We start from the raw sequence: 24,915 nt of genomic DNA, 5'->3' as shown, positions 1-24,915 counted from the left end.
GATAGATTTTTCACCTGAAAGTGTAAGTCAGATAAACTCTTTCTGCTCTTAAGTTGCTTCTGGTAAGAGTATTTATTTTATCAGTGAAACCATAAACCAAGCTAGACCAATAGTTAAACAAGAAATAAGAGAACAGCTTGTGTACCTTAGCAAAATCATCAATATGACAGGCATTGATAGTAAACTTTCCATGATAACTGCATATTAATGTCACTTTTTTATTTTTATTTTTTATTTTAAGTTTTATTGCATTATGATGAGGAAAGATAATTTCAATTTATCNGAAATTAACATTTAACATTTTTAAAACATTTAAACTTTAAGTGTTAAAATTTAAATTAAATATGTTAATATATTTAACATTTAAAAACATATTTTGAGTAAATACATATACATCACATTCTTCTTTTCCTTTTTTACCCCAACTCCTCCCAGAGAACCCCTACAATACCTGCCATATCTTTCAGGATTTTTTATCATATTTTTTAATTTGTAAAATAATATAACAACAAAAATGAGTACTTTAAAATTGTTTGATATAAAACAACAATCAATTGAACATTCTTATATAGATTCTTGTCTACTGCAATACTAAAAATAAATACGTTATTCTCAATATAAATTTTAAATAAGTCCAAATATATTAACTGTATCATATTTTAAAATAATATATCACCCCTTCAAGTCCATGCCTACTCCTTGCCACCTCGTGTGCGAACTCAGCAGAAGTCCAATGGTCTCCAGAGGATTCTCCACTCTGTAGGTGCCCTAGCATGCACAGGATCTTAGGATCACTGGTGAGTCAAACACAACATCTGTTCCAAAATCTTCATGACAGGCCTGTGCCAGCAGGAGCAGGGACACAAAAAAACCCACCTAACCAGGGGGCATGGGTCCCTTGTGGTAAGTGCCAGCATGGGGCCACCTTGGCAGGAACTCTGCAGATCGTTCTACAGTACCCAGAGGACTCTCCATGCCTAAGGTGCCCTAGCACTCCCAGGATCACTGTTGAGTGGAGGGTAACATCTGTTCCAAAACAATCATGATGGGCCTGTGCCAGCAGGAACAAGGACACAGGAGCCCTGCCTGACAAGCAGCTCGGGTTCCTTCTGATCAGTGCTGGTCTACCTTGGTTTCGAACATAGTGGACAGCCCCATGGTCCCCAGAGAAGATACCAATTCCAGGCTCTGCAACACTCCCACAATCTTAAGATTTCAGGATCCGAGGTCCCAGGAGCTTGGTTACAATAGGATTTCAGGATCTCAGAGGAAGCTTGACTGTCAAGAACTCTGACACACCCAGAATCTCAGGTTCATAGGATCTCGGAATCATAGTATCATAGAGAAAGCTAGACGCTGAGGAGTCCTGAATCAACTGGGATTATAGGAAGGATAGTTTCCAATCAAGTATATTGAGGGTAGCAAGCACTTGAGATAATCAGATGATAGGAGACAAGCATAAGAGCAGAAGCAACAGAATCCAAGGCTACTTGGCATCATCAGAACCAAACTCTACCACCATAGCAAGTCCTGGATACACCATCACACAAGAAAAGCAAGATATGTACCTAAAGTCACTTTTCATGATGATGATTGAGGGCTATAAGAAGGAAATAACTCCCTTAAAGAAATACAGAAGAACACATACAATCAGGTGAAAGAATTGAACAAAACCATCCAGGATCTAAAAATGGAAGGAGAAACAATGAAGAAATCACAAAGGGAGACCACTCTGAAAATAGATAACCTACAAAAGGAGTCAGGAGCCATTGATGAAAGTATAACATACAGAATACAAGAGATAGAAGAAAGAATCTCAGGTGCAAAGATACCAGAGAAAACATTGACACAACAATCAAAGAAAATGTCAAATGCAAAAAGATCCTAACCCAAAACATCCAGGAAATCCAGGACACAGTGAAAAGAACAAACCTAAGGGTAATAGGTAGAGAAAATAGGAAAGATTTCCAACTTCAAGGGCAAGTAAATACCCTCAACAAAATTATAGAAGAAAACGTACCCAACCTAAAGAAAGGGATGTCCACAGATTCACAAGAAGCCTACAGAACTCTGAATAATTTGGCCCAGAAAAGAAATTCTTCCCATCACATAATAATGAAACCACCAAACCCACAAAACAAAGAAAGAATATTAAAATCAGTACAGGAAAATGTCAAGTAACATATAAATGCAGACCTATCAGAATTACACCTGACTTCTCAAAAGAGATTACAAAAGCCAGAAGAACATTGGCAGATGTCATACAGACCTTAAGAGAACACAAATGCCAGCCCAGGCTACTTACTATACTCAACAAAAGACTCAATTACTATAGATGGAGAAACTAAGGTATTCCATGACAAAACCAAATTCACACAATATTTCTCCACAAATCAAACCCTTCAAAGGATAATAAATGGAAAGCTTCAACACAATGAGGAAAACTAAGGTCGAGAAAAAGAAACAAATTGATCTTTCAACAAACCTAAAGAACATAGCCACATGAACAGTATTCCAAATCTAAGAACAAACATAACAGGAAGCATTAACAACTTTTCCTTAATATTTCTTAATATCAGTGGACTGAATTCCCCAATAAAAGACATACACTAACAGTCTGGTTATGTAAACAGGACCCAACATTTTGCTGTATACAGGAAACCCACTTCAGTGACAAAGACAGACAGTACCTCAGAGTAAAAGGCTGGAAAACAATTTTCCAAGCAAATGGTCCCAAGAAATAAGCTGGAGTAGCCATTATAATATCACATAAAATGGACTTTCAAACTAAAGTTCTCAAAAAAGATAAGGAGGGACACTTCTTACTCATCAAAGGTAAAATTTACAAAGATGAACTCTAAATTATAAACATCTATTCTCCAAATGCAAGGGCATCCACATTCATTAGAGAAACTTTGCTATAACTCAAAGCATACATTATACCTCACACAATAATAGTGGGACACTTCAACATCCCACTCTCATCAATAGACAGATCCTGGAAACAGAAACAGAAAATAAACAGAAACACAGTAAAACTAACAGAAGTTATGAAACAAATGGATTTAACTGATATCTATACATATTTCATTCAAAAATGAAAGGATATACCTTCTTCTCAACATGTCATGGTACCTTCTCCAAAACTGACCATATATTCAGTCACAAAACAGGCCTCAGCAGATACAATAAATATGGAATTAATTCCATGCACCCTATCAGATCTCCATAAATTAAGACTGATCTTCAATAACAACATACACGTAGAAGCTGAACAACACTCCACTCGATGATAACTTGATCAAGGAAAAAATAAAGAAAGAAATTAAAGACTTTTTAGAGTTTAATGAAAATTAAGTTACAACATACCCAGACTTATGGGACACAGTGAAAGCAGTTGTATGAGGAAAACTCATAGCCCTGAGGGCCACCAAAAAAAAAAAAAAAATCTGAAGTGAACATACACTAGCAGCTAGACTGCACACCTAAAAGCTCTAGAACAAAAGGAAGCAAAATCACCTAAGAGGAGAGGATGGCAGGAAATAATCAAACCCAAGAGTGAAATCAACCAAGTGAAAACAAAAAGAACTGTACAAATAATTAACCAAATCAGGAGCTGGTTCTTTGAGAAAATTAATAAGATAGATAAACCCTTAGCCAGACTAAATATAGGGCACAGGGACAGTATCCTAATTAACAAAATCAGAAATGAAAAGGGAGGTATAACAACAGAATCTGAGGAAATCCAAAAAAATCATCAGATCCTACAACAAAAGTCTATACTTAACAAAACTGGAAGACCTGGATGAAATGGACAATTTTTTAGACAGATACCAGGTATCATGGTTAAATCAAAATCAGATTAACATTCTAAACAGTCCCCTATCCGATAAAGAAATAGAAATAGTCATTAACAGTCTCCCAACCAAAAAAAAAAAAAAAAAAAAAAAAAAAAAGCCCAGGACCAGATGGGTTTAGTGCAGAGGTCTATCAGACCATCATAGAAGGAGTGTTTCCATTACTCCTCAAACTACTCCACAAAATAGAAACAGAAGGTACTCTACCCAATTCATTATATGATGCCACAATTACTCTGATACCTAAACCACACAAAGATCCAACAAAGAAAGAGAACTTCAGACCAATTTCCCTTATGAATATCCACGTAAAAATAATCAATAAAATTCTCGCAAACCAAATCCAAGAACACATCAAAATGTATATCCATCATGATCAAGTAGGCTTCATCCCAGGGATTCAAGGATGGTTCAATATACAGAAATCCATCAATATAATCCCCTATATAGACAAACTCAAACACAAAAAAACACATGATCATCTCATTGGATGCTGAGAAAACATTCAACAAAGTCCAACACTGCTTAATGATAAAAGTCTTGGAAAGATCAGGAATTCAAGGCCCATGCCTAAACATAATAAAAGCAATATACAGCAAATCACTAGAAAACATCAAACTAAATGGTGAGAAAATGGAAACAATCCCACTAAAAGCAGGGACTAGAAAAGGCTGCCCACTCTTTCCCTACCTGTTCAATATAGTACTTGAAGTCTAATTAGAGCAATTAGACAAAAAAAAAAAAAAAAAAAAAGGAAGAAGTCAAAATATCACTATTTGTAGATAATATATATAAGTGACCTTAAAAATTCCACCAGAGAATTCCTAAACCTGATAAACCACTTCAGTGCATTAGCTGGATATAAAATTAACTCAAATAAATCAGTGTCCTGTCTCTACACACAGCATAAACAGGCTGAGAGAGAATTTAAGGAAATAATCCTCTTTAAAATACTCAAAAATAATATAAAATACCTTGCTGTGATTCTAAATAAAGAAGTGAAAGATATGTATGTTAAGAACTTCAAGTCTCTGAAGAAAGAAATCAGTGAAAATCTCAGATCATGGAGTGACCTCCCATGTTCATGATTGCCATGATTAATATAGTTGAAATGTCTATCTTGCCAAAAGCAATCTACAGATTAAATGCAACCCCACTGAAAAATTCCAAGTCAATTCTTCACCCTGTTAGAAAGGGCAATTTGCAAAATTCATCTGGAATAACAAAAATCCTAGGATAGCAAAAACTATTCTCAACAATAAAAGAACCTCTTGTGGAATCAAAATCCCTGACTTCAAGCTGTACTACAGAGCAACTGTGATAAAAACTGCATGGTACTGGTACAGTGACAGACAGATAGATCAATGGAACAGAATTGAAGACCCAGAAATGAACCCACACAACTAAGGTCACTTGATCTTTGACAAAGGAGCTAAAACCATCCAGTGGAAAGGAGACCGCATCTTCAAAAATTGGTGTTGGCTCAACCCGCAGTTACCATGTAGAAGAATGTGGATTGACCCATTCTTATCTCCTTGTAATAAGCTCCAGTCTAAATGGATCAAAGAACTCCACATAAAACCAGGGACACTGAAACGTATAGAGCAGAAAGTGGGGATGATCCTCAAAGGTAAGGGCACAGGGGAAAGATCCCTGAACAGAACACCAATAGCTTGTGCTATAATATCAAAAATTAACATAAAATTTTAAAGCTTCTTTAAAGCAAAGGACATTGTCAATAAGACCAAAAGGCAACCAAGAGATTGGGAAAAGATATGTACCAATCCTAAAGCAGATAGGGGGCTATTATCCAATATATATAAAGAACTCAAGAAGTTGTACTACCTCTCCTTTCTACTTTCATATTCCTTTTCTTTGTGTGTGTGTGTGTGTGTGTGTGTGTGTGTGTGTTTTACTCATTGAGTTCCATTAGGGTTTGTTACTGGAGCAAAGGAAAGAGTCATTTTTATTAACATGGGTACCTTATCAATAGCTACTCTACTGAAAAAAGACCTCCCTCCACCAGAAGCCACTAACATAATATAGAGGCTGGAAGGAGGGAGGTCTCATGAGCCCTGCCCCTATCTACTGTTAATTGCCTATAAATCCTCAAGAAATGGGTAGGGGTTTGGGAGTACCTCCTCTCACCTTGATAGAACATTGAAGGGCAAAATTTTGGAAGTCTTGAGCAATAGTCACAGATAATATGAGTTCAAGATTGCTGTGGCCAAGTCATATCTAGAAATCAATGTTCCACATCATTCTATCCCATCTTTGGCTCTTAAATCATACCTTTTTCCGTGGTGTTTTCTAAATTTATACTATGAACTATAGATGTCTCACTTATGGTGATCACTAAAAGGGTACTTATTCTCAGCACATTGGCTAGTTTTGAGTCTCTGAAATTACCTTTTCTTTTAAAAGAAGAATTTTTTAATCAAGTTGATGGTAGAGCTATATAAGCAGAAAATCATGACTACTTAGAAGACAAGATGATGTTCACATTATATCCATTTACCAGAATAACAATGACAGCTTCAACACTATGATCTATTCCCTCCAAAATGTGGATATTTAACCATGTTGAATAAGCATATGTGAATTCTTCTCAATGAAAGTAAAAAATGACTGTTTACTCCAGAACACAATAGCCATTATTAAGCATATCTTGTGAAGATGGTTGAAGTATAGATGACAGTGTCCACAGCTGAGTAAGTGTTAATGACAATCTCCTAATAACATCCTGACTGACACTGTGAGGGCTATTCAGCAGGAAGGCACAGTGCAGCTGACTCCCAGCATTCTTCCTTCATGTCCCATGACAAGCACATAAGGATGTCTGTAGCAATAGTGTCTTACCAACTACTTTTTGATGGGCAGCTGACAACAGTGACAATTGCTTGTATTATTTGAATCCTCACACATTTTCCAGGCAACAACTCCTAGGGAGGGATGCCTTCCAACACTAACAGTGGAGTTTTCATTTAAGAAGCTATGGCTTCTACAAGCAGTATTTTCTACCTATATAATGTGTCTTGACTAATATATTAATGAGCTTTCAAACAAGTTAGTTTTCATAAGGCATTTTCATATATTCTTGTTTTGATTATTTATATCCTTCATCTTACCCCCCATCTTTGCTTATACCACCCCACTCTCATATTCATTCCTCTACTCTCATATTATAAGTATTTTGGAATGTCTGTTTGTTGTTCTCCTTCAAATGGCCCCTTGCTGAATTTCTGTCCTTTATATGTACTTAGATTTCAACACAATAAGAAATTATGTAGGATACTCATATGACTAACAACGAATACTGTTTGTCTGTGTCTAGGTTACCTCATTAAGTATATTTTTCAATTGCATCTACTTTCCTAAGAAGCTCAAAATTTATTTTTATACCTGAATGAAATTTCATTGTGTAGTGTACACACATTACAATTTCATTATCTATTTTTCAGTTGATGGGCATATAGGCTGAACCTATTTCCTGGCTTTTGTGGGTAAAGTTGTAATGAGCACAGATGTACAGCTGTCTATTAGTATTATATATCTAAGTATTTAGGAATATATACCTAACTACATAGTAGTATATTACTAAGTATGTATTAAGGATATAATAGTATACTTTCTCTCTCTCTGTCTCTCTCTCTCTGTCTCTCTCTGACATATGTATATATATTAGTATACATCTAAGTGTGTAGTAGTATACACCTAAGTGTATGAGTATGTACTTAATTTTGGACAGATGGGTTACATGAAAATATGTTTTTAGCTTTCAGAGTGAACTCCATAGTGATTTCAATAGTGATGGTACAAGTGTGAACTACAACCAGTGTTTCTCTTTTTTCCACATTTTCTTTTTAATTTTTTTAAAAGTTCTTATAAAAATTTTAAGCATTTTAAGTTTATTATAAAGAAACTTCAAACAGAGGAATGGATACAGAAAATGTGGTGCATTTACAGAATGGAGTACTACACAGTTATTATAAACAATGAATTTATGAAATTCCTAGATAAATGGATGGATGGGGAGTATGTCATCCTAAGTGAGGTAACCCAATCACAAAGGAACACATATGATATGCACTCATTGATAAGTGGATATTACCCAGAAGCCCAGAATCCTTCTTAGAAGGGGGAACAACATACCCATGGAAGGAGTTACAGAGGCAAATTTAAGAGCAGAGACTGAAGGAACGATCATTCAGAGACTGCCCCACTTGGGGATCCATTCCATAAACCACCATCAAACACAGACAAAATGGTAGATGCCAACAAGAACTTGCTGACAGGAGCCTGATATAGCTGTCTCCTGTGAGGCTCTGTCAGTTTCTGGCAAATACAGAAGTGGATGCTCACAGACATCCATTAGACGGAGCACGGGTTCCCAATGAAGGAGATAGTGAAAGTCCCCAGGGAGCTGAAGGTGTCTGAAGGAACATCAATATGCACTAACCAATACCCCAAAGCTCCTTGGAGCTATACCACCAATCAAAGAAAATAGATGGTGGAACTTGTGGCTTTAGCTGTATATGTAGCAGAGGATGGCCTGGTCAGTCATCAATGTGAGGAGAGGCCCTTGGTCCTATGAAGGCTCTGTACCCCAGTATAGAGGAATGCCAGGACCTGAAATGGGAGTGTGGGGTTTGGGGAGCATGGTGAGCAGGGAGGATATAGGTGATTTTCAGAAGGGAGACTAGGAAAGGGGATGACATTTTACATGTATATAAAGAAAACATATCATAAAAGTTAAAAAAAAAAAAAGAAAGAGGTAGTTGGAAAAAGGATTAGAATCATCCAGAATGGAAAAAAGGCAAGAATGGCAAGAATGATAAATCGGCTATACTGAGATCAAAATACCCGTATACATGTATGGAAACATCAATAATAAAACACTTTATTATAGGTGATTAATATATTTCAATAACAATTTAAATCAAAACAGTGTATCAAAATTCACTACCCCAACTCTGTAAATATTTCAGAGACAAATAGGAGATTAGGATTTACAATATTTAGAAAGATGCCTTTTAAGGAAATGATGGATTATCAGGCTAATATATAAGATGTATATGAAGTCATTACAAAAAGAATAAGAAAATCTACAAATGGGAAGCACGGTAGGAAGAAAGCAGCATTTGTTATTTTTCTGTTCTGTGATAAAACACCATGATCAAAGGCGACTTAAGGAAGAGAGAGCTTATTTGTGTCAGGTGCAACTATAGGAAAGGAAAGCTGGGATATCATTTCCTCAACTATATGCAAGAAACAAATGGAGTACACTGGAATTGGTTTGAGTGTTTATTGTCTCAAAGCCCACCTTGAATGGAATACTTTCTCCAACCAGGCTGTGCCTCATAAACATTCTGAAAAAGTGCCACCAATTGGGATCAAGTGTTGAAATTTGGGGGCCTATGTGGGCCATTTCTTACTCAAATGATGACCAGTGTCAATATCAAGATTAGGTTTGCAAAGACTAGACACTCCAAATGGTGCTTAAATATTATGACACTGGACAATTTGTGTCTGTCTCCTGTACTGTGGTGATTGTGAGAACAGAAAGACTTCACAATCAGTGTTGAAATGATGATGAGTCCTGGGCCCATAGACTTGTTGAATATAGAGAGATAAAATGGAGCCTAGAGAATATTAAAAGACTACAGATGTAGGCAAGTTAGGTATCATACATGAAATTGTGTGGTTGAGCTCCAGCACAAAATAAGCAGAGTATACAGTAGGTGCTTGTAGTCTTAGAACTCAAGAGGTAGGAGAAGAAGGAACCATACTTCAAGGTCTTCCCAAGGTATATAGAGAATTCAAGGCCAACCTAAGCTATTTCTCACTTTGTCTTTAAAAAAATACTCTGAGACTTGGAACTGGGGAGACTCCAGAGTCTCTATGGTGTTGTCTCAATCTGAAACTCTTAACAGTAAGCGACATGGAGCCTGAAGTGCCACCTCCATTAGGCAGGCAGGAATCCCATTGGAGGGATAAGAATAGCAACTCATTCAGAAAACCTTTGGCCCCCAAAGTGTCCTAACTACAAGATGTCCAGCAACAAAGATGGAGCAGAGATGGAAAGAATGGGCAATCAATGACTGGCCAAAATTGAGACATACACCATGGGCAAGAAACAATCCATGACACTATTACTGATACTCTGATATGCTTGCATACATGAGCCCAGAATAACTGTACTATGAGAGGCTCCACCCAGCAGCTGAGTAAAAGAGATTGTATACGTCCACAGCCAAACATTAGTTAGAGCTCTGGAAGTCTTTTGGGAAAGTTGGAGAAAGGATTGAGGGACCCAACAGGGTTAAGAACTCCAGATGAAGACCAGAAGAGTCAACTAACCTGGAACTTTTAACACTCTCAGTAACTGAACCACCTACCAAAAAGCTATCATGAGCTAGAACTAGGGGCCCTGTACATATGGAGCAGATGAGCAGCTTGGTCTTGAGCAGGTCTCCAAACAACTGGTGCTGGGTCTCTCCCTTAAACTGTTTCCTGTCTGTGGATCCCATTCCTCTTGTCTTGTCTCACTGGGAGACGACACACTAAGTCCTGGGGAAAATTGATGTGTCATGATAGGGAGGTACCCTAGGGGAACCTATCCCTTCTCAGAGGAGAAGAGGATGGTTATAGGAGCTATGAGTAGGGGTAATTAAGAGGAGAGGGGTGCTTAATATTGAGATATAATATGAATAATTTAATTTATTAATTAATAAATTAATTAATGAAATAAATGTCTCTGAGTTTCCCCCACCTCCTATATTTCACAGCATACTCACCATTTCCTTTGAGGAACCATTCAAAATATGTTCTGAGTGACCCTGGATTCTTCACAAGGTTTGTGTTACCATAGAAAAAGTAACCAGACACAAGAATATCTCTGGGATTTCTGATGAGATAGATCGCCTTGAATGGAAAAAATGTAAATGAAAGTCAACAGTTATTCCTCACCTTTTAACTGTCACAATTTACATGAAATATTCAATTATCTAATGGTTTCTAAAATATTGTTATTTTTATGTGGGGCAAACATATACACAAGTGAAAAATCTACAGTCATAATTTCTATTTTCTAATTTTATTTGATTTGTAAAAATGGAACAACAAAATGGCTAGTTCATTAATAGTGTAAAAAAACACAGACTGATTCAAAAGTTCTAAAGATTACAATAACAATTGGTTATCCAACATCAAATGCCGAGCCTATAAAATATACATACAAGTAATACTGTAGTGACTGAGAAGAATGTACTGAAGTGTTTTGGGATATACAGATTTATTTAGGAATATATTGATTATTTATTTATTTAAGAATATATATTGTATACATTAGAAGCATGCAAATATATATTCATATAGGAATACATGAACATAGGAATATATTTAGGAATATATATATATGTATATGTATATGTATATGTATATGTATATGTATATGTATATGTATATGTATATGTATATGTATATGTATATGTATATGTATATGTATATGTATATATGCAACATGAATTAATGAAAAAAGAAACCATAAATTAGAAAGAGAGTAAAAGGGGATATATTAATGTTTTCAGATGGAGAAAAGGGAAGGGGAAATGATGTACATAATTATATTTTATTATAATAATTTCAAAACATAAAAGAAATAAATTAAAAGAAATAATTAATTTCTTTTATAAAGATTTATTTATTTTATATACGGAGTAAACTGTCACTGTATTTAGACATACCAAAAGACATTGGATCCCATTACAAATGTTCATGAACCTCCATGTTGTTGCTAGGAATTGAACTCAGTACCTCTGGAAAACCAGTTACTGCTCTTAACCATGGAGCCACCACTTCAGCCCATAAAGTAATCATTTTTAATAAAAGGAACTTTATAATTTGTACCAATTATTGTAGATCTCATCTTTTTTTAACTTCAAAAATATTGCTTTATGCATGTCTGAGTGCACACATTCATTTTTGCACACCATATGTGGACTGAAACCCACAGACATTAAGAAAAAGGGGGGGGGTGGATGCCCTGGGACTAGAGTTGCAGACAGTTGTGAGACACCATGTGGGTGTTGGGAACTGAACCTAGGTCCTTTGCAAGAGAAGCCTGTACTCTTAACAGCTGAACCATCTATCTAAGTCCTCTTAAAATTTTTAAATATTTTTTGTTGGATATTTTTTATTTACAGTTCAAATGTTATCACCTTTTACAGCTTCCCACTTCCTTCCTGGAAACTCCCAATCCAATCTCCTTCCCCCTGATTCAGCGAAGGTGAAACACCTTCCACTGACCCAACCATCCACTCCTACTTCCCAAAGATAGCAAAAATTATTCTCAACAATAAAAGAACTTCTAGGGGAATCACCATTCCTGATCTCTAGTTGTATTATATAGCAATAATTATTAAAACCAAACCAAAACAAAACAAAACAAAAACCCAACTCTATGCTATTGGTACAATGAAATGCAGGTAGATTAATGGAATAGAATTGAAAACACAAAATTGGACCCACACTCCTATGTTCAGTTGATCTTTTGCAAAGCTTCTAAAATCATCCATTGGGAAAAAGACAGCATTTTCAACAAATGATGCTGGTTGAATTGGCTGTCAGCATGTGGAAGAATGGATATCAATCAATTCTTATCCCCTTTTACACAGCTTAACTCCAAGTATATCAAGAACTTCCTCATAAAACCATATACATTAAAACTTATAGAAGAGAAAGTGGGGAAGAATCTCAAATACATGGGCACAAGGAAAAAGTTCCTGAACAGAACACAAATGGCTTATGCTCTAAGATAAAGAATTGACAAATGGGACCTCATAAAACTGTATAGTTTTGTAAGTCAAAGAACACTGTCATTAGGACAAAATGGCAACCAACAGATTGGGGAAAGATCTACATCTGATAGAGAGCTAATATCCAATATATACAAAGAACTCAAAAAATTAGGCTCCATAGTAACAAATAACCCTATTACAAATGGGGTACAGAACTAAAAAAAGAATTTTCAACTGAGAAATATGGAATGGCCTAGAACCTAAAAAATTGTTCAACATACTTAGTCATCAGGGAAATGAAAATGAAAATGATCCTGTAGGACCCCAAATCTAAGGACCCCCACTCTAGTTCAGGGACAGGAAGCACCCACGAACACAAGAATCCTCTCTTGTTGCAAGACGCACGAGGCTTTATTGGCAGAGCTCTGGGTCGACACATACCTCACACAGGAGGCAGGGGAGTCGACGCTGAGGCTCGGAAGCTAGGGGTTTTTTAAGAAGCAAAGGGTTAGGAATACAAAGAATTTTGACAAAGGCATGGGATTGATTCATTAACAGAAAGATTACATGTCAGCAAAAGGGGCATCAGAGCTTTGTTCCGGTGGGCTTGGGGCTTATCTTTGTACCCGGCACCAAGGGGTAATAGACAGAAGGGAGGTTCCGGCCAGATGGTGTGGACTTAGATAAGATGACTCTGCCTGTCTTCGGATTGAGGGGAGATTCCGGCCAGATGGTGTTAGCTTAGATAATGTAGCCCCATTTGTCCTTGAATACCTTTTCATCTTTACAGCCAAGATGTTCTTAGGAATGCCTTAACAACAGCCCTGCCCTGGCATGCCTGGGGGCTGTTCTTCTTTGTTCTCAGTCCCAGATTAGGGCTGTGGGCTCCTAAACAAGTTACAATATTTCATCTTCCTTCAATCCTGAGATTCCACCTCACACCAGTCAGAATGGCTAAGATCAAAAATTCAGGTGACAGAGATTCTGGTGAGGAACTGGAAAAAAGGAACACTTCTCCATTGCAGGTGGGATTGCAAGCTTGCACAACCACTCTGGAAATCAGTCTGGTGGTTTCTAAGGAAACTGGACATAGTATTACATGAGGACCCAGTTATAGCACTCCTGAGCTTATACCCAAAAGATGCTACAACATATAACAAGGATATATTGTCCACTATGTTCATAGTAGCTGTATTTATAAGAGACAGAATTTGGAAACAAATCAGATGTCCTTCAACAGAGGAAAGGATACAGAAAGGGTGGTACATTTACATGATAGTGTACTACTCATCTATAAAAAACAATGACTTCTTGAAATTCATAGGAAAATGAATAGAAATGGAAAATATCATCGTGAGTGAGGTAACTCAATCACAAAACTATACGAATGGTATGCATTCCCTGATAAGTGGATATTAGCCCAGTAGCTCAGAATAACCAAAATACAATTCACAGACCAAATGAAGCTGTAGAAGAAGGTCGACAAAAGTGCTGATACTTCCATCCTTCTTAGAAGAGAAAACAAACAAACAAACAAAAAAATCATGGGAGGAAACATAGAGACAAAGTGTGGAGCAGAGACTGAAAGAAAGGCAATACAGATACAGATACAGATACAGATACAGATACAGATACAGATACAGATACAGATACAGATACAGATACAGATACAGATACAGATACAGATACAGATGGATCTGGGGATCCATCCATATTCAGTAACCAAACCAAGACACTATTGTTGATGCCAAGAAGTGCATGCTGGCAGGAGCTGGATAGAGTAGTTTCCTGAGAGGCTATGCTAGAACCTGCCAAATATAGAATTCATCTCTTCAAGCTTCAGTTTCCCTAGTCAAAATTTTCCAAATCCAGATAAGACACACACTAGCAAAATTTTGCTGAAAGGACCCTGATATAGCTGTCTCTTGAGAGGTTATGCCGGGGCCTAGCAAACACAGAAGTGAATGCTCACAGTCAGCTATTGGATGGATCACAGGGGCCACAATGGAGGAGCTAGAAAAAGTATCCAAGGAGCTAAAGGGATCTGCAACCCTATATAGGTGGAACAACAATATGAACTAACCAGTACCCCCCTTCCCCCCTCCCCCAAGAGCTCATGTTTCTAGCTGCATATATATCAGAAGATGGCCTAGCCGGCCATCAGTGGAAAGAGAGGCCCACTGGTCGTGCAAACTTTATATGCCTCAGTACAGGGGAATGCCAGGGCCAAGAAGTGGGAATGAGTGGGTAGGGGAGTGGGGGGAGGGTATGGGGGACTTTTGGGATAGAATTGGAAATGTAAATGAGGAAAATACCTAATAATTTTTTTTAAAAAGATAAGATTTAAAGCAATGTCTCTTTAATGAAACATTGAAACTTGCACTGTCATGCATTCATAGGTATAAATTGACAGCCAAATTTTGCAACGTGGTAGTGAAGTTTTAATGTTGATTCTAAGGTGATAAATTGTTGTGAAATGGAGTTTTGCTTTCCCAAGGTTGTAGTTATAGTCTAATATTGGAAAAGAATCTTTAAAATTATGAAATCTGTCCTCACAGCAAGAACAAATCACAGAGCAGCCTCTTTTGTGTGACTTTCTTTTGTCTTGCAAATGGTGCCAAAGGAAGCTCTCCTTGCCTCTCCTTGCCTTCAAGGAAAATTCCTTTTAGCTAAAAGAGCACCTTTGCAGATCTACCCAGATGTTGTTCTAAATAAAGTTTAAATTCTACGTTTATAAAATGTCAATCAGGCTGTAGAATTTATCAGGACATTGCGATTTGACTTGCCTACTTCATGTAAAGTTATTATAGATTTAAGAGTTTGTTTTTTCCTTTGCATCCTTAAAATTGTAAAGAGCTTGCTTCTAGTCAGCTAGTAACCACTGGAAAATTTTGCCTCTAGATATGGCTTATATAGCCTTACCTCATGTACAAAAAATTCTTAGTGTCTCTGCTTCAATACAAGAAGCTAACAGTTTGAATCTTTCAGTGTATATTGTTTCTAAGTGGAAAGTATTTCATTAGCTAATGCCTCTCAAGGGAAGTTTAGTTTAAATCCTTGCTCTCACACAGGAGCTTTTAAGTTCTGGGGAGTAGCTGTTGCTCCAGAAAAGATTCAGAAGCAATATCTTTTTAATACTTAAGGTTTTATTTATACTATAAAATTGTGGTACAGAAAATCTAGAATGAAAAATTGATTTGCATAAAATTTTTATTTTCAAAAACTTCCAGGAGATTTTAATTTGCTAAGACCTCAACCTAAACTTACCACGTAATATCTTGCCATATTATGAAGCAGTAGCTCAGATGATTATCCTTGGAAGGAAGCAGGCACTAACTTATTTTGGCAAAGAGCCAGATATTATTGTTCAGCCTTACAGCGTAGGTCAAGACACTTGGCTGAAACAGCACAGGATGGATTGGCTGCTTGCTCAAATAGGGTTTAAAGGAACTATAGACAGCCACTACCCTCAAGATAGGTTGATAAAATTTTTAAATATATATGAGGTAATATTTCCTAATATAACCTCTTTACATCCCTTACACAATGCTGTTCTGGTGTTTACTGATGGCTCCTCTAAAGGGCCAGCTGAATATCTTATAAATAATCAACAGGTAATCATAAAGACTTCTGGCCTCTCAGCTCAATTAGCAGAATTAACAGCAGTACTGAATGTCTTTCATTCTGTGAATGATGCTTTTAATATTTTTCCTGATAGTTTATATGTTACACAATTGGTACCCTTATTGGAGACTTGTGGTACATTTAATCTGCTTCTCTGCATACTGGAGAAGCCTCCAAAAATGTAATTGATCATTCCTACAAGCCTTTAGTGGCATGGAATTGCCTAAACTTATTAAGACAGATAATGGGCCATCCTATTTTAGCAAAAATTTTACCTCATTTTGTAAAGAATTTGGCATCAAACATAAAACTAGAATTCCTTATAACCCCATGGGACAAGGAATAGTTGAATGTGCTCATCACAGTTAAAAAAAATGGCTTTAAAAAACAAAACAGGGGCAGTTATATCCCCCAAGGTCACCAAATGCACATCTTGCTTTTGTCTTATTTGTTCTAAATTTTTTGCAAACTGATATTTAAGGTCAGTCTGCAGTGGATCGCCACTGGCATCCAGTTACTTCTAGTTCATATCCCGTGGTAAAGTGGCAGGACCCATTAACTAATGAATGGAAGGGTCCAGACCTGGTCCTAATCTGGGGAAGGGGCTCAGTCTGTGTTTTTTCACAAAAAGAAGACAGAGCGCTATGGCTGCCTGAAAGTTTGTCAACTGGACACAGATCCTGAATCTTCCAGTAAGTATGACTCTGACCATGATTATAGCTAAAAATCCTCTTTAGCCAAAAAGTTAATTTTGCAGAAAAGCCTCCTCTCCCAGAAAGTTACAGCCTTTCTGTGATTCTCAAAGTCACCTCCCCAACAGCTGGAGCTCTAAGTCTAAACTTGATCTTTGCTAATTTGCAATTGAATGGAGTACCTGGACTTCCCCAAAGAAGCTTTTGTGCTGTTGTTTGTACTTTGTTTTTCAAGCAGGTCAGTCAACACCATTCAGCCTGACTGCAGCAGGTGTGCAGCTTCGCCTTCTTCATTGAAGAAGAATTTTAAGTATATATTGTGACTTTGGTCTGAATTGGGAATAAGGTGTGCTAATGAGGACCAAACAGTCAATAATGGGCATCCAGATCTTGGAACAATACCAATCTAGGACAGAGGTATATGCCAAAAGGCCATGGCTGTTGATAACACACCACAGACCCATGTTTTGTGTGAAATATAACACAAACAAGCTGCCGTAGCCTCCAAGATGGAACTGGATAGTTCGGGAATATCTAAGATTTCCTAAGACAGGCGTGGCCGCCAGCCACCATAACTCCCAGACAGGACTATAGAACATAAATACATTTTATACCTCAGTCCAGCTTTTTTAAAATATTAACAACAGGGGGCAAACTGTAACCTCCCTGAGCCTGAAGCAGGCTAAGCCAGACCTTGACCTTGCTGCCATTAAGGAGATTACCTAGGGTGGAGCCTTCCTCCCTAGATCATTCTATTGTTCAGCCACTGCCACTGTTCCTCCTGCTGAGAGGCCCCTGAGCTATTCTGGAGACTACACCCTATCATGCAAGTCATCACCTTGTAGCAGATTCCAGGCTCCATGGATGAATTGGTGGAAATGGGCCTCCCCACTCTCCTTTATAAAGCCCATTTGCCATTAAACATTTGAGCATTGATCAGGAAACATGACTTAGCTCCATTCTTTCTCTCGACCACCTAGTTTCCCCTCTCTTTTCAGCCCCAGCTTGCCTCAAAGGTGTACTCCATTTCTTGTGAGCGGTAGGCCGGCTTCCAACACACACACACATATACGAATGGCCACAAATTCCTTGTGCCATTTTAATGAGAGATTATTCTAAGTTTGTCTTTGTAGTTGCAGCATAAACTATAGCTTTTATGGATGGAAGGATATACAGAAAACTTCCTTACTGACTAGAAGCTGTGATAGGTCAGTATGTGGATATCTCTGATTCCTTCTACTGATCCTCTTTCCATTTCATGGGAGATTCCTGTGGCTACTGATCTCAATAGACAGCTAGACACATGATGACACTGTATATACAACTGATCTTTGAACATTGATGCTTGGTCTGTTTGCTTCCCCCATGAGCAATTATGTCTTAGGTGTTTCACACACAGGGCTTAGGGTATATGTTATAAATAAGATTCACACTTTGATGGCAATGATATACTAATATTCACTGTACATTAGAGTTTGAACTCTGTTTGGCCTATATATGTAGTTCCTGAAAGTTTCAGTGTGATATTTCACTTTATTTTTTAAAGCTGCCCAGGACCACTGTGTGCTGGTCCACAAATATAGTCCGATGTGGGGAAACATCAGCATCACCTAGTGCATGAGAATCCCATCTTCACATTTCAGCAAGACCTCTAGGACTTGTCAGATAAAATAAGTTGAAAGAGTGTTTAGTCAAAGAAAATCTCAACCACTGGACACTGACCTTGGCCTTGGAACTGAACAAAGACTTGGGGAAGAGATGGATGGGAAGATGGGAGGTTATGAGTCGTGGTCCTTCTTTATTGATTAATGCAGGATATCCTGAATCAGTCTCTAGCCAGGGTGAGCGGTCCCAAATGGGCACAGTTTGGATCCACTTCGGATCTCCCTTGGTCTGAATCAAGCAGACAATCTCAATCAGCCAGTGTGTTCCTGAATGAAAAGGAAAAGTGACTGTCACTCATTTCAACATTACTTGTGAAAAAGCCTCAAGTACAATATAAGCCCATACAATTTACAGTGCTGCCCATTTTCAAGCACACAGACTTGTGTTCACAATATCCATGTGACATAAGTGCAAAGTATATTCACTTTTCATATTCTAGACTTCATTTTGTAAAACAGGGACCCTATACTCAATAAACAGCAAACTGGCAATGGAATTTCTCCTCCAGCCCTGGGCCAACATCATTCTACATTCTGGTGGAATGAATTTGACTATCCCAGATATTTCAGAATGTTGTAATCATAGCACATGCCCTCTGAGACTACCTCCTTTAATTTAATTCATTGTCACTGGTATGCACCCATGCTGTAGTGTATGACTGAGTTCTTCTTTTTAAAGTGAATCAATTTCCTTGTGCATATTTATCACACACCCTTGCATTTGTGTTTATGTGTTCATTTGTCAGTATATGTTTCTCTAGATTTGTTCTCTGAGTTTTTGTCTGGTACTTTTTTCCTATATTCCCATTGCATTTGTAATTTCTGTGTCATTTTCCTTTCAATGCCAGCAGCCTAATATTTACTCAATGTTCAGTGTGTGTTCCACACAGCAAACATCCATACACCAAACTACCATGATGTCACTTTTGGTTTCTTGAGTTTTCAGACTCTTTCTACATCCTGGACAAGTTCCATAGTAATTCTACCTCAAACTGTCCTCTCCTCCACATATCCTCACATACATGCCTTTATCTTTTAATGTTATTTCTTGTATTTATTCTCATCACTCTCAGTCTTCTATCTCTTCCACAGAGAGAGGGACCAATGGCATATTCTGCCTCAGGGAGCACTATCATTGTTCTGGAGCCATAGCTAATCTCCTCTTTCCACTTAGGTCAGACTGAGTGGAGCACACACACAAATCTCCATGCCCACAAGTCATTTTACACATTAATATATAGAACACTCTACTCATCATACAAAATGAATTAAGATCAAAGTACTAACCTCCCATATACATTTCCGAATTAGTCTTACTGATGATTCTTACCTGACTTGGGGTAAGTCAATATCAACAAGTCTTCTTCTTTCACCACAAACTTACTACGGACATCTTCCAAATTTTCTCTTTGATATCCTATGGCAGGAAAAGGTATCCCTTCAAACCAATAATAGTCTGACATCATGAATAGCTCCTTGTAGGTGCTGTTAGAATTCCAGCCCAGGACACCTATTCAGCTAATGGCCAATTCTGAGAGGTAAGATTTATAGTGCAAGTAAAAAATCATTAACATCATCTTGCTTGTTGTGAAATATTTACTGATATGAAGAAATAAATATTGCAACCTACAGTCAAAGGTTACTATATTGAGCAATTTTAAAGTTGTACAAATAACATTCTGCAAAATTTGTGAGACCATGTTCATTACCCCAAACTGTAAACTCAGTAAGATGTAATAGGACATAGAAATGCAAGTTAATTTAAAGTGTCTAGTAATACAATTTAGCTTTCAGAATGATTTTGAATATGCAGAAAACAGAGATCATACAGAACCTTTCCAATGGAATTTCTTTTTTTTTTTTAAATAGTGATTACTTTTGAGAAACTCATAGTACATTGCCAAGGGACTCCAGTGGAGCCAGCTTGAGGCAGTAATGCCAAAAAGCTGCTCATGAGAAATGAATTCCTAAAACTCTCTTCCTGGCAGTCAGCACTCCAGTTTGGATGAGTTTGACAGGCGAAAAGCCTGGAAGCTGTTCATGAGGATCAGAGTTCCATGGTAATTTCTCTCCCGGAGGTTTGGCGTTTTCTCCCAACCCATAATATTCTAATTTCCACCGCGTTAGTCTAATGTATAGATTCACATGCACTCTATTTAGTATTACCTTATTGTAATGCCTTTTAAGATTGAATTCTAACATAGCTAAAGCCTTTCCCAGTGTTCTAAGATCCCAGATAACAGCAAGGAGCTTAACCTATTCAGTAACTAATTAAGCACTGCTATAAAAAAATAAAAAAAACTAGCCATTAATCCAGCTGTCTGCATAAAAGGAGACTAAAAGTCTCACTGAGATAGAAATCTTTACTACAGGTTACATTCCATGTCAGGAGTGACTTAATATACTATCCTGATAAGTAAGAAAGTCTCCAGACAAGATAAAGTTTTACAAGACCTAGAATTTAGAGCTCCGCAATACCACATTATTCTTGAGGCCTGTCAAAGAGTTAAACCCCCTGGTGCTATTAACTTTAAAGTGTGAAATTCCTGCCTGGCATTAGGCTTTTCCCAGGCAGGGCTTGTTATCCCTAATGTAAACATTTAACTAGTTCCTGCAAATTCTTTTCAGTTGTATCTGGTAAATTTCAGTGTACCTTGTCTTACTTGTGATTTGTAGCTCCTGATAATTCGCTGTAATATAATAGTCTCATGTTTTACCAGAAAATCACATTCAGATTCAACACCTCTCTTGTGTGCTTGATTCTGTCTGCTGCCATCTGACTCTTTGCCCATCTGCTCGAGAGACTCGTTCTTACGCAGGCACAGGAAAAAGAAGGTCTGCAGCAGTACATTAACTACCCTTCTTCTTCCACTCAAAGCCTTCCCTCCTTTTCCCATATTTTTGGTCTTTACTTTAATATTTGTTGCTATTTATATATGCACACATGTAAAGTCAACCTACTTAGTCCATGCATTTGAACGTGTATGCAATGTATCCTGAGGCATGCAGTTGAGGTTAGAAAAATCAATGTGGGATTTAATCTCCAGATACAGCCTATTCTCCGTATCTTAACAACAATTGATATGAAGTATTTCTTCTTATAGGTTAAATCATATAGAATTTTTCCTGGCCTCTTTAGTATACCTACTAGTGCCATTATGCTGGTTTGTTTGGATAACTATACTGTTAAAAGTTAATGTGTCTATTTTCCTGTTGTGTCTAAAAAAGACATATTCTATCAACAGGAACCTTGGGCTTTTGAGGGAACAAAAAAGCCCTCTTCTGTGACTTTTTCTCTGAGTCTCTGATGTTGTAAGGATTTATTTCAGATATATCAGTTTGTGTTGGGCACCTTTCTAATATTATCTATATTTTGGCCCATTGTGGATCTTTGCCAGAGTCACCATATGTTACAAAAGGAAGTATCTTTGACAAGGGGTAAGAACTGTATTTACCTGTGGGTATAAAACAAGTACTTAGAAATCAGCTGGAAATTACACTGGTTTAGGGAACTGTTGGTAATGAGACTCATGGGGATTTGCTTTTTCCAGTCCACGAGGTTGTTTATGTTTATAATACCAGACATGGCTTCCCTATTTTTTAATAGGCTTAAGGTCCAAATATATAGCCTTTGATTACCCCAAGATAAAAGTGCCACCGCTTTGTTCCTTTGGATGTCTTGTCAGTCAAGTCATTCTTCTGGCTCACAGGCTTCATATCTGCATAGTTTGAGTGATTGTGCCTCTCCCTGGCAGAATGAGCAATGTCTTAAGTTATGAAAACCACTTCACTTGCAAGAGATTTCCAGGCTATTTTAACTCAATTCCTCCAAATTGTCTGAAGTGCATCATGTCTTCAGCAACATAATCTTATCTCCAAGTACTGCGAGGCAACCAAGAGCATCAATAACTGATGTTTTTTTTTTTTTTTTTGGGGGGGGGATTCTCAGATTCTCCTGACCAACTATTTTAGAGAATATTTCTCATGCATGATATTGGGGTTTTGTTATATAGTCCATAGTTCTTGTGGAGTTGTGGAGAACATTATCATTCCAAATAGCACTATCTTTAAAATACATATTAATGTTTCACACACACACACACACACACACATAGTATATATATATATATATATATATATATATATATATATATATATATACTATATGTGATTTTAGATAAATACTGGATACCATGATTTTCTATGTTATTTTCAACATCCTTGGTATTATTTATCCTTTTGTCTCTTCTGTCACTGTGCACTAGACTGTGTCTGTCCAAAATACACTCTGTCCCATTTTCCCCATTTCTCCCTCTGTAACACCTGTGTGCTATTCCAGTGTCTAGAATTTTTCTCTCAAATGATCCCTTTTAACTTTCCTGGTTACTGTTGTTACTCCAAGTTATAAGCACATAGTTACAGATTCAAAGCCAGTAAGTACAAATCTCTTTTAGATCCACCAGTTTGCCTAAAAGTTTCATCATTTCATTTATCTCTACAGCTAAGTAGAATTTCATTGTACATATGAACCACACTTTCATTAGTCATTTATTAGTTGGAGGACATTTAAGTTGTTTTCATTTTCTAGTAATTATGACTAGAACAGTAACAAACATGGCTGAGAAACTATTTGTGGAGGAATATATCAAGTTCTTTCACATATGTCAAGGAATATTGTATCCGTGCCATATGATATATTTTTCACACTGAATTTCAGAGAGATGTCATCAGAATGAAATGCAGTTAAGTGCAGGAGAGTCCCCAAGTTCCCAAATTATTACAATCATTTATCTCACCTGCATTTGTTGTAAGATTTTTGTTTGTTCATATTATTTCTGACTAGAGTAGATTAAATCTCAAAGTTGTTAAATTTTTATTTCCTTAATTGCTAAAGTTTTTGACCAATTAAGAAGCTATATCTTATTTTTATTTTTATTTCTTCTCTTCTGAAGAAATAAAACTGGCCAGAGGTAAAGGCCAGTACTTTTTATAATTTTTTTATTCGATATTTTCTTCAGTTACATTTCAAATGCTATCCCAAAAGTCCCCTAGATCCTACTCTGGCCCTGCTCCCTTACCCACCCACTCCCACTTCTTGGCCCTGGCATTACCCTGTACAAGGGCATATAAAGTTTGCAAGACCAAGTGGTCTCTCTTTACAGTGATGGCCAACTAGGTCATCTTCTGTTACATATGCAGCTAGAGACATGAGCTCTGGGTGTACTGGTAAGTTCATATTGTTGTTTCAACTATAGGGTTGCAGACCCCCTCAGCTTCTTGGGTACTATCACTATCTCCTACATTGGGAGACCTGTGTTCCATCAAATAAATGACTGTGCGAATCCACTTCTGTATTTGCCAGGCACTGGCATAGCCTCACAAGAGACACCTATATCAGAGTCCTTTCAGCAAAATCGTCCTGGCATCTGCAATAGTGTCTGCGTTTGGTGGATGATTATTGGATGGATCCCCAGTTGGGTCAGTCTCTGGATGGCCCATCCTTTGGTCTCAGCTCCAAACTTTGTCTCTGTAACTCCTTCCATGGTTATTTTGTTCCTTATTCTAAGGAGGATTGATGTATCCACATGTTGGTCTTCCTTCTTCTATATTTTCTTGTGTTTTGCAAAATGTATGTTGGGTATTCTTAGTTTCTAGGCTAATATCCACTTATCAGTGAGTGCATATCATGTGAGTTCTTTTGTGATTGTGTTACCTCACCAGGATGATATCCTCCAGTTCCAGTCATTTGCCTGAGAATTTCATAAATTTATGGTTTTTAATAGTTGAGTAGTACTCCATTGTGTAAATGTACCACATTTTCTGTATCCATTCCTCTGTTGAGGGGCATCTGGGTTCTTTCCAGCTTCTGGCGATTATAAATAAGGCTGCTATGAACATAATGGAGCATGTGTCCTTATTAACAGTTGGAACATCTTCTGGATATATGCCCAAGAGAGGTATTGCTGGATCCTCCAGTAGTACTATGTCCAATTTTCTGAGGAACTGCTAGACTAATTTCCAGAGTGGTTGTAAAAGCTTGCAATCCCACTACAAATGGAGGAGTGTTCCTCTTTCTCCACATTCCAGCCAGCATCTGTTGTCATCTGAATTTTGGTTTGTAGCCATTCTGACTGGTATGAATTGGAATCTCAGGGTTGTTTTGATTTGCATTTCCCTGATGATTAAGGATATTGAACATTTTTTGAGGTGCTTCTCAGCCATTCGATATTCCTCAGTTGAGAATTCTTTGTTTATTACTGTGCCCCATTTTTAATGGGGT

The 24,915-nt window shown here is 37.3% G+C and overlaps 1 protein-coding gene across 2 annotated transcripts; it reads right to left on the bottom strand.

Annotated features, from left to right (window-relative positions):
- Positions 1-637: 637 nt before the first annotated feature.
- On the bottom strand, positions 638-20,179 carry LOC110287694 (bile salt sulfotransferase 1). 2 transcript variants are annotated; one of them, XM_029473735.1, is made up of 4 exons: positions 19,966-20,179; positions 18,694-18,902; positions 10,655-10,781; positions 638-768 (listed from the first exon to the last, which is right to left on the bottom strand). In XM_029473735.1, exons 1-4 carry the CDS (start codon positions 20,099-20,101, stop codon positions 653-655), a joined length of 588 nt encoding a protein of 195 aa, XP_029329595.1. In that variant the 5' UTR covers positions 20,102-20,179; the 3' UTR covers positions 638-652. The 2 variants fall into 2 exon arrangements, with proteins under 2 accessions (XP_029329595.1, XP_021009906.2); XM_021154247.2 differs by lacking the exon at positions 638-768 and adding an exon at positions 10,264-10,427.
- Between the last annotated feature and the right edge of the window lie 4,736 nt (positions 20,180-24,915).

The sequence above is a fragment of the Mus caroli genome, unplaced genomic scaffold (genome assembly GCF_900094665.2).
Source record: "Mus caroli unplaced genomic scaffold, CAROLI_EIJ_v1.1 scaffold_8740_U1_1, whole genome shotgun sequence".
In the NCBI taxonomy this organism is placed as follows: domain Eukaryota; kingdom Metazoa; phylum Chordata; class Mammalia; order Rodentia; family Muridae; genus Mus; species Mus caroli.
Note: the sequence above shows the minus strand (reverse complement) of the source record. Positions and strands in the feature narration are given on the sequence as shown.